Source organism: Perna viridis, chromosome 1 (genome assembly GCF_037379345.1).
Source record: "Perna viridis isolate PV_CMFRI_1.1 ecotype Kerala chromosome 1, ASM3737934v1, whole genome shotgun sequence".
NCBI classification, from domain to species: Eukaryota; Metazoa; Mollusca; class Bivalvia; order Mytilida; family Mytilidae; genus Perna; species Perna viridis.
In genome coordinates this window covers 27,046,864-27,066,300 of record NC_142445.1, presented here as the reverse complement: position 1 = coordinate 27,066,300, position 19,437 = coordinate 27,046,864, and the positions used below count along the sequence as shown (strand labels likewise).

The 19,437-nt window shown below is 32.2% G+C and overlaps 1 protein-coding gene across 1 annotated transcript; it reads left to right on the top strand.

Annotated features, from left to right (window-relative positions):
- Positions 1–13,579: 13,579 nt before the first annotated feature.
- LOC148628022 (phospholipase A1 VesT1.02-like) lies at positions 13,580–18,544 on the top strand. Its single transcript, XM_088583425.1, has 4 exons — positions 13,580–13,900; positions 14,973–15,071; positions 16,031–16,117; positions 18,323–18,544. The coding sequence occupies exons 1-4, from the start codon at positions 13,750–13,752 to the stop codon at positions 18,541–18,543; spliced, it is 558 nt and encodes a 185-aa protein (XP_088439551.1). The 5' UTR covers positions 13,580–13,749; the 3' UTR covers position 18,544.
- Positions 18,545–19,437: the final 893 nt, after the last annotated feature.

Sequence of the window (19,437 nt, the reverse complement as noted above, 5' to 3'; positions counted from 1 at the left end):
TGTTTTTGTAGATCGGATTCTGATAGTAATGATAGTAATACCGTGTCGTCAGCATATAATATAGTGACAAGATTTTAAAAATGAGAGAGTTCAATTTCAATATCTTCTGTTAAAAAATTCAGTCCATGAATGTTTCGATTCTTGACAAAGTCTTTTAAATCAATGGCATGCATTAAAAAGGGTATAGGTGACAAGTCTTCTCCTTGTCTGACACATATGTTACAAGGAAAGAAATCGGACTATTCTTTCCTATAAATTAAATACTCTAGACTTTATATAATTGATGCTGAACCTGAAAAAAAAACACGGTATGGCACTTAAGACAGCCCTACTTAAATATACATCAAACAATTACACCAGACACAATTAACAGACACTGTTTATATTCGGTTAATCTTTTATAACATGATGTCACTTGGTAACACAAATTAACTCAATAACATAATGGAATGCATATATGTAACACGGTATGGCACTAAAGACAGCCCTACTTAAATATACATCAAACAATTACGCCAGACACAATTAACAGACACAGTTTATATTCGGTTAATCTTTTATAACACGATGTCACTTGGTAACACAAATTAACTCAATAACATAATGGAATGCATATATGTAAATTAATGTTATAGGTCTAATTATATCGATGAATGAAGATTTTTCACTCCGAAAAGATTTTGGAGTTATCTCTGAATTAATATCAAATATCTATATTTTTAAAAATGAAGCACAAATTAACAGTTTTAAGAATCCGATAAATATTTTTGACAGACTTAAGTAAATTTCAAATATGTTATGTTTGTTACCATACCCCTGTAAAAAAATGCACAAATCACGTAAGAGAAAGAGTCCGTCTTGTCAAGATATTTCCACTTTAACTTCCTCAAAATTAAATAATTTTATATCAAAATATACCGTTTAATATAGGTTTAACGAATGTAAAACTTTTTTGACAGCCATTTATCATTTAGAGAAAAAATAACATTGTTTGTCCCACATCCGATACCAAATTGAAAATTTCCTGCTAGGAAAAGTTCGTCCTGTGAAATTCTGAGCTGATTTCTGAACATGTTTCAAAAACATATACACCGTAAATCAAAATATATATAAAAGTTTAAGCTTTAAGAATATGCTAGGGATTTGTGATTTTAAAATCCAGATATATGATGTTTTCTTACCGTACCCTCGTAAAGTAAACAACACAAATCACGTATCACAGAACAAGTCCGTCCTGTTAAGATTTTTCCACTTTAACTGATTCAGAATGAAATTATAATTTTTATATCGACATGTACCTATTAGTATTAGTTTTAAGAATAAGTAAACATTATTTGTCAAATATTTTATGAATAATGAACTTTATTCAACAACATGTCCTCTTTTCATCGCAATTTTCTTGTCAGCAAATGTTCGGCCTGTCAAGATTTTCGTATTAGTATTCGACATTTTCCAAAAAAACTTTAAATGATTTAAAAGGACTTATATTCTTCTTAAGAAATCCTCTTAATTTTTGAATGCCATTAAAAAACAAACGTTATAGCCAAAAAATGTACCGGAAAATGCCCGTCCTGTTTTTATAGCACCCCTTGATCTTCCGGTGGAAAATCACTCATGAGTAACAATTGTCAAATATAAGTGCGTACTTTGTAACCGTGTCGATCGTGTCGATTAAAGAAGTGTTATAATTTATATATATATATAACCTATATAAATCACTGATTTAAGACTTTCAACAAAGAAAGATATCGGAAAACTACGTCTTTCAGGGTTAGAAGAAGTATTTTACAAATTAATAATTGAAATGTAAAAGAAAGATGTTAAAGAAAAAGAAACGACATTAAGCAAAGAAAGGTACGTACAAACGGCAAGTCACAATGCTACGAAGTAACATTTAAACAATCTTCGATTAACAAAGAAAGAAAATACAGAGAACATACGAGCAAGTAACAAAGTTAGAAGAAACGCGTGAAAATATTTACGGCAGATATCCCCTTCCATAGGTTTGAGACTACTAAGAGTTGATTCCAAGTACTTTTCATTGTTATTTAAACTACACCGAAAGTATTGTAAAGGAAGTATGACCATAATACAATAAAACATTTCATAAACAATGAAAGCTGTTTAAACAGAACTCCTTTTGGACTTAGAAATTGATCGGTCTAGATAGGTGTACTGTTTACCAAGGTTAAAAATACATTAAATTGATATAGAGGACTCTAAGCAGTGTCTCGTGTAGAAGGTTATCGGATTATGCAGGGTTTTGTTTACACAAGTTACGTTGTAATATTTTGTATGAGCAGTTCGGCGGGTGTTACTAGCAAAACTCCGGACACTAACCATACCGGAACACCTGGTCTATGCCCTTGGTTTTTAGTACAGTCCGACTTGCTTATTTACCTTAGTTGCTTTGTACGATTTATTTTGGTTATTTTATGTTCTTCCGTTACTTGCTGACCTATTTCTTCACTCTTATGAGGCTGACTTTATAGCTGATTTGATCAGAAAGAAAGAATATCGTTTGGCTAGATCCTTCAATCTCAGTTTCCGCTATATAGATGACGTATTATCTTTAAACAATCCTAATTTCGGGGATTTGATACATCGCATCTACCCAGAAGAACTTGAGATAAAGGATACTACAGACACTGTGAAGTCAGCCTCATATCTTGACCTACACTTAGAAATCGATGGTAAAGGAAAACTATTGACCAAACTTTACGACAAACGTGATGAAAATTGTCAACTTTCCTTTCATCTGTGGCAACATCCCTTCGGCTCCTGCGTATGGAGTGTTCATATCACAACTCATACGTTATGCCATAGCTTGCCGAAACTACGCAGACTTTTTGTATCGCGCTAGAACTCTAACAAATAGGCTTCTGGAACACGGTTATGTTGCTACAAGATTGAAGTCATCACTACAGAAGTTTTATGGTCGTCGTCATGAACTCGTGGATCGTTATGGTGTATCCATCAGCATCATGAAAACTGATTTATTCAACGGGTCATAGTTTATCTTTCCTCTTTTGTCTACCCCGGACTTGACTTTTTATGAGCAACTCGGTGGGTGTTTCTAGAAAAGCAGAGGACGCTTACCCTACCGGTGCACCTGGTCTATGCTCCCAGTTTTTAGTGGAGTCCGAGTTGTTCATTTACTTGTGTTACTTTGTATGTATGCTTTTAGTTACTTTATGTTCTTTGTTGTGTGTGTCTGTTTTCCATGTCTGGTCTTTGTCCCTGGATTACATTCTTTTGATTACCGCTATAACCTTGGTTCGCTTGATTACTCTTTCAATGTGTGTGTCTGTTTCCCATGTCTTGTCTTTTCCCTGGATTACAATGTTTGCAATGTGTGGTAAAATATTCGTTTATCATTATATCAATAAAACGTTTCAAGAAAAAAAATATTCTGACATTCTGGCACCTTTAAAATAATTTGTGACGTCACGAAAGACAGTTATATTCAGTCAGTGATCGTATTCACTCATTGATATATGGTCAAGGCATTTTTACAGCCCAATTAGAACAGTTACAGTATAAAATATACAAACATGGTCTTATGGTCTTTTTGTTAGAAATACTACTGCAGAGGGCTAGGCTGTGCGATGAAAGTAAACATTTTTTTATCGTCGATGTTGTATTTAATCTACCAAAACAAACGACTCATTTCCAGAAGTGAACGAAAATGATGTATTTGTTTTAAACAAAGCTCATGATGGATATGAGGTACAAACTGAAAATTTGATTTTCTAATTGAGCTGTTATTGATCGGGTTTGTTTTGGTTGAACAGATTTATACTATGACGTTTGTTTTAAATATCTATGTCAGTGTCATGGTTTATGTACACCGTAGTTTGTGAATCGAAAGTAAATAGCGATATATTCACCCAAAATATTTTAATAAAGGGAAGGAAACAACTTTAAGATATTAAGGATGTTACCAAAACTCAAAATGCATGAAAGTACATTGTATGTTATTTCTCAAATTTCTATGTATTGACTGAAAGTAACAGAACAAGAAAATAATGCATTTTGAAACAAAGACATTATTATGATATGTTTAGAGTGAATGCCCGAGATTATGGACATGTTTACTTATTATTTGTATGATATGACAAGGAAATGGAATTAATTATCACTTGATCTTTAAAATACAAGTACACGTAGTTGCATTAATAACCTCAATACTATTACAGTGGTATGTCATGGACGAAGTATGGTTATATCAAATAAAGATTTGTATTGTCATTAACATGAATCTTTCTTAATGTCTCTTATCAAAAGTAAAAAAAAATATCATTTATTATATAAATAGCAGTGTTTTATCGAATGTTCCCAGTGTAATAAATTTCGATAGTTCACACTGTGAAATAAATTCGGTAATTTCACTTTCTGACTTTCTCCCGCCAAAACGTCACAACACATCAATCCGCCAATCACATACTTTTAAATTCATGTTTAAAATATCGCTACATTATTAAGAAAATCCATATAATAAATAGGATAATCAATTGGTTATCGTGAATAACCAAAATATTATCAATCGTGCTAAGAATGCTTGAGGATTTAAATCTAGGCGTTCTTCGGCACTCTTAATAGTATTTTGGTTATTTACTCTTTCCAATTAATTATCCTATCATTATGTATTTCTATTGATAGAACCAAAACAATATATGGAGGAAAAATCAAGGAAACCAAGATTCTAGCAGTAAAATCAAAAGAATATAATCTAAAGATAAATCTCAGAAAGGGAAACAAACATACACAACAAAGAAAATGAACTACCCAAAATAACCCGTAAAACAAAATTAAATGAGGAAGTCGGACTAAACCAAAAACTGGAACCAGATGCACCGGAAGGGTCAGCGTCTTCTGCATTTTTAGAAATACCTGCCGAGATGCTAATAAAATGTCATATCCGGGGTAGACGAAAGAAAGGAAAAATATAACGGGGTGAACAAATCAGTTCTCATGGTGCAGGCGGATACACTGTAACAATCCACGGAATAGTGTTTATTTATAGCCAAAAATGCCTTGCATAGAATGGTCATTATACAAAAACAATAACTGAAATATAAAACAAGTCCTGATGAATTGCTTTTTCTAATTCATAAAAAAAAACTTTTACTTTGATGAGTTGACAAAACGGTGGTAACAGGTGCACGCATTTATTTATAATTATACATTTTGACTACTTCATACTTTCCTGAACGATTCAATTCTCCATTCAATTATGTAAGGTCATTAACACGTGAAATCTGCGATAGTGCTAATGTCATTTTCACTTCAATTGTTTATATAAGTATCATTTAAAGTTATAGCAAACTATCCGCAAAAAATACCGAAGCGTCCTCAGTGAGGTGATTACGTCAAAATCCAAAAACATGGCCTAAACATGAACATACGAAATAGAGACGATCTACATACACAATGCATAGATCGAATAAAATGGTTACACGGGAAGGGTAAGTATATCCTTCTCAATTAGCTGCACCCGTCATAATGCAAGTGAATATAATCCAATAATAATCTAGTAATTATAATGCACCTCCGCAACACCCTTCAAACACTATTCACATCAGTGTTTTATTGACTAGTGATAAATTTACCGCAAGTAATATATCATTAATCAATAAATCACCAGTGATTTTTGACTTTTTGTAGCTTAACATAAATAAAAAAAAAATAAATTGTTACAATATTACATCATCTTACAGGCTGAGACGTTTCATGTTAGAAAAATAACTAGTACAAGGAACGCAGATTAAAAAAAAAAATAAAGTCTTAATTTAATTCCTATTAACTGTAGATTATCAAAATAGGACCGTAAAACTATGGACATGAAATGAAAGAAAACGTTTGACACATACTAGTTTTAGCCCAAAAATGAAAACAAAAAGCTTTGAATGATAAAAAATGGTTATTTATAGTAATAAACAAGTTCCAACAAAGAGAAAACCATAAAATCATTTACTTCTAAGATTGGACAAAAAAATGGCCCTTAATGACCCTTCTCCTTTCGACCGTTATTTAATCATACAAGTGTTTACTTGTACACTGTTTGGACTATTATATTGAGCATTAAGTGAATGATTCATTAGGTGTTCATGCAACAATGAAAACGATACTTATCTTAATTAACATGGGTGACACAATTTATTTGTTTAACAGTGACGAAAAGATGAAACTGTCTTTCTCTTAAAAGGATTAATAACAAGAAAAAGCACAAAATCAACAATAAAAAATAATATAATACTTCTACTTCTACTTCATAAGCAGCATCTACAAAGTGAAACTCTCAACAACAAAAAATGAAAACTCAGTCCTTGGTATTTGACTTATAACAACTGAGACGTTATTGACCAATTATGTGGTTATTCCGGTAACTTTAATGGTTTTCCATTCTAGATGCGTCAGTGGAAAATCTACAAAAGGTCGTGGTTATCCTTAAGCAGTATGCTCATTTGTTGAGTTGAATGAAGAATATAAATGATTAAGACGGCGTCCGTGCGAAAAACCAGGCAGTGGGTGGCACATGACAAATTTTGCTTTCAAAAAAAAAATCTCACAATTTCATATCACAAATGAATCTTTTCTCAAAACTGACTGTTGATACACATTAAGTTATGTTTTTTTTTAATATGAAGTTAACTGATAATTACATTTCATTTACTGATTATCTAGAAAAAAATGATTGATTGTTTGGGGTTTTAACGCAACGCCCGAGCGGCAATATTTCAGCTGTATTCTGGCGATGAACATGAAATGGAAGATATAATGAACATGATATGATGATGATGATGATGATGATGATGATGATGATGATGATGAAAAAAGGAACGGAACACAAGGATGACAGGGTCGACAAATTTTGATTGCGACTAGAAAAAAGGATGGATTGGTACGTTTTGGGAAATTTAACCACCTGTAGCGGAGCGCAAAGGTTCCTACTCCTATCGAATACCACAGCATGGTTCTTTAACGTGTGAGGAATTTGGCATCTTTCCCCAACACGGTGCACCACTATGGTTTGCGGTCAGGTTGTCCGTATTATATATAGAATGACAAGCCCAGCATGTAACACCATTCCACCACCTGGGGCACACAACACAGTTGCTCTGTGGTCAGAGCACCCAACCCCCGACTAGGCTTCTGAACACTGTTAAGTTGCCTTTTAGGACAAGCTTAGCGCTGCTGCAGGCCTATTCTATTGACACCCGGACCTGCACGGGCCAAAAAAAACATATTCTGATTTGAATCTATAGAAATATTACATATATCATTGAAAAAAAGAAAACAAAGAAGTCATCAGAATAGTTGTAGTATTGGAGATATGTATTGTAATGAATTGAAATGCATGTTATTATACCAAAAATTATTATTTCTTAAAATCGTGTCGTGAGATATTTGACAGATATAAGAGACAAATGAAAAACTTACACTGGAATGAAGTGTATTGAATTGTATAGGTTAAAGTGATTATGGCTTTGCTGATACCTCGTAGGAATTCCTCCTAATAGGAATGTGCGAGATTTCCTATAACACACTCTGTGTTAAAATTTCAAGACATTATTTCCTAACTGAAAACGTCTTATCCGAGATACGTCAGAATAAGTTTAAGCCATTCAATTTTCAGAACATTTAGAACATTTACTATTACTTTTATAATGTGAAATACAATTTATTATGGCCTAGTTAGGTTTTCATAATACAAAATGTACACAAAATAAGATAGGATTTATTGATAGCCTCAGACACAGTAGCTATACCAAGAGGACAAGCACACTACATTTACATAAAAAAAAACAAATAAAGACGTAATACACAAAACAGACATTATCATAAAAATATATGAATACATACAAATTCACATTTATATTTTTACACATTTACGTTCGTATAATATTAGCAATTTTTCGAAAAAAAAAGCACACACACTTTTGCATAATAGAACATAAAAGATTAACAACAACCCACCAAATTAATCATATTGGGGTTCTTTGAGTAACAAGTTGGGATGTAACGAAATGTTAAATAATTAACCGTTGGATTATTACACTGGAGGAATATGAGAAATTCATCTCCCAACCCTTCTTTACAAAGATTTCACATATTTTTATTTCCTGGGAAATCCAGACCACCTCCGAAGTTTCATGAGTAGTTTGAATTTTTCAAATGAATACGCTCTGCTGGGGAAAATCTGAGAAGATATGGTTCAATTCTGAATTAAAATTTAAACATATAATAGAATTCATCACGAGATGTTTATGCATTCGGGAAAACTAAGATATATAGAATTGATAACATAATGTTTGTTTGGCTTCGACCTTAAGCCAGATAGTATTTACTTACGTGTTCGTTCCATAGTAACTAAGATCTGTATCCTCCAATATATATTTAACATAGCTAACCCGCTTTGGATAATTGTCATGCAATTTTATCATAAGCCTTAGCATTACATTTCACAGTTGTCATCCTTTTTACATAGATCTTACCTAAAAGTTAATCATTGTTCCTTCAACGAATACTTCGAGTGGAATTCCCCCTAACTTTCCACAAAACATAAAATCCGGGGTGCTGCTTCTCAGCATAAGGATAAGGATATTTTTACAGAATTTGAGAATGTTACCTAGTTTCCTAAAGAGAGCAAAAATAGCTTTTGGGTTCGATTTAGAAAATGCTTACTTGCAATAGTGAACATTCTAATTGGAAACTTCTTGCAATAGTGAAACTCCCATTGTAATTGGGTACTGTTGCTAGAAATGTATACGACTCTATTTTCAATTTTGCATATCATCCTTTTTTTGACATTATAAATTATCATCTGTAAAACGCATGACAAATGTGTTTACATATACATAAACAAATTCAGCGCATGAACTTCTTACAAATTCCTGATTTTGTACTTCATTGTCTTCTAGATTTCTCCTTGTCATACACCAATTCCACAGTAAAAGAAATGCAGAAAGTTAACCTTAAAGCCTAGGATAAGCATTAATATTCATAATATACATATTTAAAAAAAACTGAAATGTTTTCCCTGTTATATTGGATTTTTGAATTTTTAACCACAAACTATCTCTCCACACTTTTAAATGTTTTTTTTTAAAGTCAACAAGTTTACAAAATAGTCTTTTACCTTTTGAAAAAGATTAAAGCTAAAAGAGAAGGTAACACAAAAACATTTTCAACAGTAGAATGATCCCTTCGTAATCTAGTCTGCGATTTAGATAAGAGTTTGATTTCATCAGAAAACTTAGTAAGTCTATCATTCAAAATGGAGGGAAGGGTTTTTCCTAAGCATTAACATAGTGTTTTTCCTTTGTAATTATTCGGGTCTAATACCGAACATATTTTTTCATAAATAGGTACAAGGATTCATTGTGACCTATGTTCTTGTACAATACCTGTTTACAGTACTAAATTAAAAATCTTCAAATATACAGGCATTAACAGTGCTTTTAAGATATTTATTAAGAATATCGACAATTTCACAGGCTCTGTTATTTTTCAGATTTTGTACATGAACTGTCAATTGATTAATGAAACAACATTGACTGATTAATCTGATCTAATTATAACAGTTATCATTAAACATTTTTATACTAAGTAAACTGGCTGGCACAAAGGAGTTAGTCCGGTAAGGGCTAAATTTTGTAAAAGATTCATTAATACAGTTATTTCTGGAATAATGCCATAAATCTTGTCAAAACATCTTGTATTCAGTGTTTGCGATACTACCTAGAAATCAGCTATAAACAAATTTTTAAAAATGCACAAATAAACAAATTATGACGCCAAAAGGGGTCCTACATTTTCTCCTTTGCATGAGTTTGAGCAAACAAAAAAAAGTAAAAGGAAAATCCATGGTCAAACCTCTCTCGGGAACCATTAAAGACAACGACAATGGACAAGCACAAATTAATGAAGCTGAAAAGTCCACACAAAATGACTTTGCACCAAATTTAAAGTTCAGTGAACTGTGGTGCTTGAAGTGGTTTAGCAGTCCATGCTTCTTCCAACACACTGTTCGTGCTATCTTATTAAAGTATTAACCGATGTAAGTAGTAGAATTCACTGGTTCACGCTGCAATAATGCACTTGACACCCATCATTAATGCGTTGACATTAACAGAAAAATGTCCATGTTGAAATAGCAATAAAATAATTCTTTTGCAGTCTACTTTAATTTACTTCAATTTCCATTTGACGAAGTCATATCGGATGTGATTAAAATTGCAGTCGATTGTTATTGTCTTTTGATCTAACGAGTAAGAGTCAGGCAAGTTAATTAATATTAACATTTTTGTAATTACATAATAAAACACATTCAATGTATCTGATATACATTTATATCACGGTTTAGTTTGAAAATGGTTGAAATATAAATAAATAAAATTTTTACCCTGTTTTTATTTCCTTGACATTCTGGCATTATCATCAGTCATGTTGTTTGTGTCAAGGGTGTATCATTATACCTTATCTGGTTCTATCATTTACGTGTATCATAATATTTTAAGTTTAATTAGGTAAGATATTGTCGTAAATTATTATGATATACTATGCCCTTTCTGACGTTCAGAATGATCTTTGTCCTTGACATAGATTCGGTTCAGTATAAAACTGATGTTAAATGTTTAAATGTCCTAGACACCTTAATTCTGACCAGCAAAAAAAACCACGATGGAAGTGGTTTGTACAGCATTAGTATCCACAGTTGCCTACTATAGTAAGTAAATGTAGCCCAGAACAAATAGGCATACACAGATTTGCATTTTCGTGAGTTTCTGCCTTATACAATAAGGCCTATTTTATGTCGTATTTTTTAAAAATTTAAACAAATAAAATTCTCCTCAATTTAACAATTCAAAGTCATTTTTCTCTAGGTAGAAGCATGGATGTAATACATTAATTTTTGTTACAAGATTTTTTTTTTATTATCAATTTTACAAATATAAACACTTTACCTCTTGTGGAGGAAAAACGTTTTTCTACTTTCCTTATTTTGGAGTTGTGCCATGTTATTTTTTCATGCGAAATATGTCTTCTGTTACTAAAATAACATTTTAAATTTCCCCATGTCAAATCATTCTAAAATACAAATACGTTTTTATCAAAGAAGTATTTTCAATCATTCGACCGTAATAATCATGTGAGAGGTATATATAGTTATTTTAAAAAACTAATGTCATTTGTGTTGTAGAACTTGCGTTGTATTAAAGGTTAAATATTATTTCTTTTCGACAGGACATTTTCTATGTCTATACGGTTTTCTGGACGAAATATTATCTCCTATATTGAAAGAATATTTCCATAAAATTCCTTTGTTTTATTGTGAAGAGACATATTGTTGCACGATTTGCAACTATATTATGAAAAATGTCTTTTTTCATTATCAAAGTATTTCTTGCATTATATGTCCTGGACCATGCTCCCAGTTTTTAGTGGAGTCCGAGTTGTTCATTTACTTTTGTTACTTTGTATGTATGATTTTAGTTACTTTATGTTCTTTGTTGTGTGTGTCTGTTTTCCATGTCTGGTCTTTGTCCCTGGATTACATTCTTTTGATTACCGCTATAACCTTGGTTCCCTTGATTACTCTTGCACCATTTTGTCCCTTATAAAATGAAGAAAAAGTTTTCTCTTTTTCAAGTATGTGTTTTTATGTACATATAATGCAAATTTAATTAGCATATGCTATTTTTGTGTATTGGTTATTGAGATTAAAGTTTTACACACAGTGTGCATTCTTTGTAACTATCGTAAACAAGCCTGGATACTATCACTTCGACAAAGGATAAGTCAATTAAAGACGTGTAACAATTTAATGATTTATTTAATTAATTATTCAAAACAACCACTGTAAGGAATATGATTACCAGTAGCACTTTATTAGCTTTGAATATTGAAATTGACAACCATGTCACGTGGTTTATTGAATGCTTCCATTTGCCATGTTATTTTCGGATGTCAATAGTCTACAAGAAAAAGGGTAAATGTATTGCAGATAGTTCAGGATTGGATTTATAAGGTTTAACACTGTTATATTCAGGGTTTATTGATGTGCCAAATCGGACCATCCAGTCAAAAACTGGACATAAGAGTTCTTTTATTTGTTTTGGTGAGTGCATGGTCTAATTTTACACATCGATAAATTCTGGAAAAAAGTGTTAAATCCTAAAATAATAGTAATTTTCTAGTTTGTAAATGAAAAGCATGTACATCTTTTTGTATTTAATTATTTTTTCAAACGTTCCACTGTTACTCAACTAATGGCTATCGATTTTGATAATCATTTTTCTATCTAGGTTATATAATTCCATGGATGTGGGCAACAACAAAAACATGTTATGAAGGCTACGGTTGCTTCTCTGTAGAAGCACCATTTACTAATTCAAGAGGGTATCTTCCAAGAACCCCAGAAGAACTTGATGTTAGTTTAGAGCTTCACACGAGATTTGGAAATTCACTAATAGATCCAAAAACAAACTCTAATGGAACGTTTTTCGACAAGAACAAGAAAATTAAAATAATAATTCATGGTTTTCTTGGAAGCGAGTCATTACCATGGGTTCAGCGTATGACTACAGAACTACTAAATAAGGTAGGGCTGATTCTATTTTAAATATATGTTTAAGATTGTTTTAAAGAATTCGTGGTTTTCTTGAAAGCAAGTCATTACAATGATTCAGCGTATGACTTTAGAACCTCTAAATAATGTGAAACTCATTCTTTTTTAAATACGTATTTAAGACATTTTCAACAGTTCGTGGTTTCATAGAAGCGAGTCATTACAATGGGTTCAGCGTATGACTACAGAACTACTTAATAAGGTAAGGCTAATTCTATTTTAAATATATGTTTAAGATTGTTTTAAAGAATTCGTGGTTTTCTTGAAAGCAAGTCATTACAATGATTCAGCGTATGACTTTAGAACCTCTAAATAATGTGAAACTCATTCTTTTTTAAATACGTATTTAAGACATTTTCAACAGTTCGTGGTTTCTTAGAAGCGAGTCATTACAATGGGTTCAGAGTACATGTTGTATGACCACTAAAATACTAAATAAAGTGAAGCTGAAGTTGTTTTATATATTTTTTATGATATTTTTCTCCAGTCTGTAGGTGCACAATTATTTAATACAGTGAAAACCGTATCCAAATCGAACCCTGTAAAGCCCGAAAATATGTCAAATTAATATTTATTCATGGTGTCATACTAAATATGTAATATGTATATCCTCTACCCTCGATGGTGTTCATAATAATTTTGTTGTATTGCTGCTAATGAAATTTTCACTGATTCGTATTTATCACATGCGGGTGTCCAGGTGTCAAAAGAATAGGCCCGCATCAGCGCTAAGCTTGTTGAAAAAAGGCGACTAGTCCTCAAAACCCTGCCAGGGCCTAAGACGCTCTGCCCACAGAGCAACTGGGTAGTGTTCCCAAGGAGATAGAATGGGGTACCTCTGGCATGTTACATGCTGGGGTCGTCAAGCCATAGTACGGAAAACTGGACTGCAATCCATTGTGGTATCACGTGTCGGGAATGATGTTCCGTTTCTCGCACGTTAAAGAACCCTCCTATGGTATTCTAGAAAGTAGAAACCATTGCGCTCCGCAACAAAACATCTCACTAATTCAGTATGCACTGTGTTTAAACAGGAAGATAGCAATGTGTTTGTTGTTAACTGGGAAAAGGGAGCAGATGAGTGCAACTATTACCAAGCAGTTGCCAATTCCAGAATGGTTGCAGCTGTTGTTTCCAAATATTTAAAATTGTTGTTGGACACCTACACGATAAATGCGTCGTCGGTTCACTCGATTGGTGCAAGTTTAGGAGCACATATTTGTGCATATATTGGACAGAGTGTCAATGGAATCGGGAGAATAACAGGTATCAATGACATGTTCAACTGCAGTTTGAAGTCTAAAATAAAATATTCCAGCATTTTTCAAGATTGTTTATTTTTATGAAGACTAAACTATGATGATAAAAAGTTTCTATATGAAAAAAGTAACATGACCTCTTCACATTTGATAGTTAAGTTAATTAAAGATGTTCTATATTAACAGAAGTCTATAACACTATGTTTATTTGTAGAGAATTATGGAATATTCATTGGTTCAGAAAATATAAAAAAAGGAAATAAGAGATCTAAGAATTAGAGACATATTTAAACAATATTCAAGTAAAGCCATATGTACCAACAAAACATTTTGGTACTTTGTGAAATTGGCTCCCTTGATTATATTTAAACGTAAAAAGGCATGAGTCTATTTTTCATTATTGAAGATTGGATGTAATGGACCAATAAACCAATGGACGTTTTTTTTTTAATTTTAATTTTGTAAATTAAAACATATATAAATGTCATGATTTTCACTATTGTGGTCTAGTCAATGGAAGATTAATCAAGGGAACCAAGGTTATAGCGGTTATCAAAAGAATGTAATCCATGGACAAAGACCAGACATGGAAACCCGACATGCACAACAAAGAACATAAAGTAACCAAAATCATACATTAAAAGTAACATATAAGCAACTCGGACTCCACTAAAAACTGGGAGCATGGAGTAGGTGCACCGGTAGTGTAAGCGTTCTCTGCTTTTCTAGAAACATCCAACGAGTTGTCATAAATACTCAAGTCCGGGGTAGAGGAAAGAGGAATTACTCCATCAGTAGCCCGTTTCTCCTCAAACAGTAATCAAGATTAGAACAGAAACAAAAGAATAAAATAATATCTACAAAAAAAAAAACACAATAAGCAACTCAGACATTCACCAAAAACGGGGAGCGTGAACCACTTGCTCGGGTAGAGTAAGCATCCTCTGTTTTTTCTAAAGCCACATGCCTAGTTGCTCATAGAATGTCAAGTCCGGGGAAGACGAAGGAGGTAAAAACAAAACTATGACACGGTAAAGAAATTGTGATAATTTAATGGATTATACGAATTTTGATTTAAGGTCTTGATCCAGCAAGTTATGGGTTCGAATCATTTGGTGATGAGGTTAGTTTGAGTCCAACAGATGCTTCGTTTGTAGATGTTATCCACACAAATGAAGGTAAGGCAGTTTAAAAAGCTTTATGTTTAAATTGATACGCACAGTTTACCGCCAAAAAGTTCAATGGGAAAATGTTTTATGTAACTGAATACATGTACATCTAGATGTAAAAATTATGTGTGTTATTGCAGAACTAGATATTTCACGTTTTGTTTTGTTTTCTTGTGTTTTTCTTTTTTTTCTTTTTTTTCTTTTGTTTTTTTTTTTTTTTTTTTCTTCGTTTTTTTTAAAAATTTAAGAATGGATAATCATTTGAAAAAAAAAGGTACTTCTATTTACTAGATAGACATTCCGAACAGATGTTTAATGTACTAGTATTATAAACAGGCTTGTCACCGCAGATACATTCCTACATTATTGTGTCTGCCGGCAAACCAATCGTCATTCGATCCCCTAAAACCGTGTGCTTTGTAAAGAAACAGCAACCACCATTTCAAGTCTTCGGTGTGACTCGGCCGCGGATCGAACTCATAACTCAAGGCGAGCGCATTTCCACTAGATCATCGAAGCGATTTAATAGTGTTTGAAAGCTACAACAAAGTATAGTGGAACTAGGACAATGACAACACTATACACTTGAACATGATGAAAGTAAATTTCCGACTACCCCCAATAAATTCATTATCATTTGAAGCGTGTTATTATAACTAAGCAAAGCCTAGTCTGGCTTCATAATATATCTTGATGTGATGATTTCATGAAACTCGTATTCATTTCAAATTATAAGCGATTAATTACCTTGAAATTTGGGGATAAAGTTGTGGATGAAATATGCACAAATTTGTATGCATTTATTTGATTTTTTGTTTGATTTTGTTTTAATTTTTGTTTTGTTTTTTTGTTGTTTTTTTTTATAAATTTTGTTTTTTGTTTTTTTTGTGTTTGTCTTTGACTTTTTTCAATCTTAAGAAATTCTGATGTCGTTTACGTAATATTACAATTATTATTCACCATTTCAGAGTATGGATTCTCTAAATCAGTTGGCGATGTTGATTTCTACGTAAACGGTGGCTCGTGGCAACCAGGATGTTCATGGCTGTATAGTAGTATGTATTAATTCAGCAACACTACTTCTATATTTTTTATATAAATTGTTTGGTTTATCAAGGTATAAAATACATTGTAATCGATATAAAGGAACTTTTGAAAGTGTTTGGTGTAGTCAGGTTTTCGGATTACTAAGGGTTCGGGTTTTAAAGGTTTCACTGTATTTTTTAAATTTGTACAACCATTTGGTCTTATTTTTGATTTTAGATAACTGTATTTTATTAAAAGATTTTGAAACAACAATCGGGATTTGACGAAATGAAACTGAGCAATAAGATTGACGACAATAAGACCATTATCTCAGTTATTTCTTATATTCTATAACAGTCGTCGAATAGATTTGTGAAAATCGAAATTAATATTCTTAAAATATCGTTTTCGTATCCATACAGTTTGTGAAGGTTATTCAAATAATTAAGTGTTATTCTTTGTAAGATCATTGTGAAAGAAAAACAACACAAAATCTTTATCATTTTGTTATCTGAAATGCAGAAATGGCATTCTTTACCTTTTTACATGCCAGTAGTTCTTTTTTGGTTTTTTTTCGAGCATGATTTATTATGTTTTAATTTTGCCTGATTCTTACAGATTCAAGTACTTTATATATTCTATTTGATATTTGAGACATTATGCTATGGAATTTTTCGGTATAAAGAATTTAACATTATTATAAACATACTACATAATCATACGGAAACACATATATTGATTAAATCTGATAACAGCAACAATAACAATTTTGATTTGATTTTTTTAATCATTGAACTCAAAGGTGTTTCAATTGATTTAAAATTTAAAAAAACTGAATTTCATTTTGCTTTCCGGAACTCTTAAGAGTATTTTTCCATTCAGAGATCAAAAAGTATTAAACAATTTTAACAATACGATGAGAATTTTTTTTATTATTATTACATACATTTTTACAATTTTCAACATCGGAATGACGGAAGTTCAAAAATGTTCATTTTCACTACTACGATCACAACATATAGCTTATAAGAAAAGGTTTAAGCCTTTCCGTACTTGATGAATTTAAAGTGACTCGATATTATTCATGAGAGTACATGATTAATTTTACAAACGTTGGGATAGGTTTTTGTTGGGTTTAACTGGCCTGGAGCTGGCATGCCAGTTAACTGCTAGTAGTCCTTAGTTTGTACATTTGTATAATTTATATTCAGTTTCTTTATTTCCGTTGTAACAAGGAACTCGGGCCTTTTTGAACTGATTTTTGGATGGGTTTAACTGTGCAATATTTTTCCACAGTGGCCATATTTTAAAGGGGAGTGTTGTCATCACGCCAATTAACCCCGCCGCGTTTGTTGTGCCTCTCCCAAGTCAGGAATTTCTACTCTCTGTATGTCTTGTTTCGTTCTCACCTTTAGTTTATTTTTATGCTACTCCGGTATGTAGGGACAACTCTTTCGCTGTATCTGTGTATAATAATGTTTTGGGATCAGCTCCAACCTGCCCTGTTGTGTGAGGGTTTCCTCGTCGTTAATTAAAGACCAATTAGTGCTGACATTTTCTTCCCGATGGGGTTGTTATCTCTTTGACATATTAACCATATCGATTCTCGTTATATAATCATACTTTATTTAAAGCCTTTTATTATGAATTCGCTTTATTGTATCTTAAGCAGCAGTACCATTCCATATCAAATTAAAAAAACTGATGTAACAAGATAGGAAAGAATTCCCTATTAATGTGTGTGTTTTTTGTTTTTTTTTTTTTGGGGGGGGGGTTATTTGTGTGTTTTTGTGCATATTCATTACAAAACTTTTTTTTGTATTGGTTACGCTTTTGAAAGACACACTTTAATTATTTCGCATTTGTTATTAGCTTGATTCGTTATACTTGAGTCTAACATTCCTTTCTATTCATTGAAGATATTTGTGCAAAGAAATCATGAGAGACCAAAGTTTCAAAGGGACATAACTCACAGACTTTTACAAAGAAAGCAAATGAGTTTCAATTTGATGTAAAAGATCGATGCTAGCTATAATATTAACCTTTCATTTGTAAACATTTTTAGAAAGCAAATTTAACTATAAGTTAAAAACCATCATTCGCAACCCTTCCTGACATGATAGTTTGATATTCATATCTTACCGTACTTAAAGTTTTCTATGCAAGCCTTCCTTACATGTCTGTTTTATTTTTATATCTTACTATTCTTAAGGTTTTCTATTCATTCTTTTTAGATACTTGCAGTCATTCACGAGCGTTTGAATTATTTATTGAGTCAATAAACAGTTCCTGCTTGTTGCTTTCATTTCCATGCGATTTGAACCGAGTTCAGCTGGGGGGCGATTCGTGTACTACTTGTGGTGTAAAAGGATGCAGCTACATGGGGTTTAATGCTCCAACTAACAAGTTTGGTGTTTATCATACTTCCACTAACAACGAGAAACCTTACTGTTAGGATACCCTGTATAACACTAATTTGTCTTCAGTTTACAAAAGAAAATGCTGTGGTCGATCAGAACTATTTCGTATTGTGCTATTAACTTAGTTTATATTTGCAATAAATTACAATATTTCATGTCATTGTTTCTTCTAATGGCGATATATTTTTAAAACAGCGAAAACGATTTATATATTACTAGAATATTGCAAAATTCATTTATAATTTTACTTAAAAAGTAATCAAGGGAACCAAGTTTCTAGCGGAAATAAAAAGAAAAATCCCAGGACAAAGACCAGACATTGAAAACAGACACACACAACATAGAACATAAAATGTAACCAAAAAATAACCAAAATAATGCATACAAAGTTACAAAAGTGAATGAGCAACTCGGACTTTATTAAAAGCTCGGAGCATGAACCAGGTATATCGGCAGGGTAAGTCAACTAGTCTATAAGCTTACACTCTACAGGGGTATCAAAGCAATCCAACCACAAACATGTCAGTACTTGTACAGTCGATATGTCACAACACATGTGCTAAAAAAGCGTAAAGTGTATTACAAAATGACATTTGAAAAAAAACAATACTGACAAATATGCAGAAACCTGTATGGTTTGTTTTAAAGGCTACATTTAAAAGTTGAATGGAAGTTTTAAGTAGGTCAATGAGTGCTAATATTAAATCAGTTTTCAACGTCCCCAATGTAACAAAAATATTGTCTACAATACATTACAAATATGTTGTCGTACCAGCAGACAAAGCCAAAAACAACATTGTTTTTGTCTGCAAAACGTTTTACATCCAATGCTTATTATCAGATATAGACGTAAAAAATAATAGCAGTGACAAGACCTATACTGCCACCACACTCTCCAAAGATGAGATTGTGGAAAACCGTTAATCTGT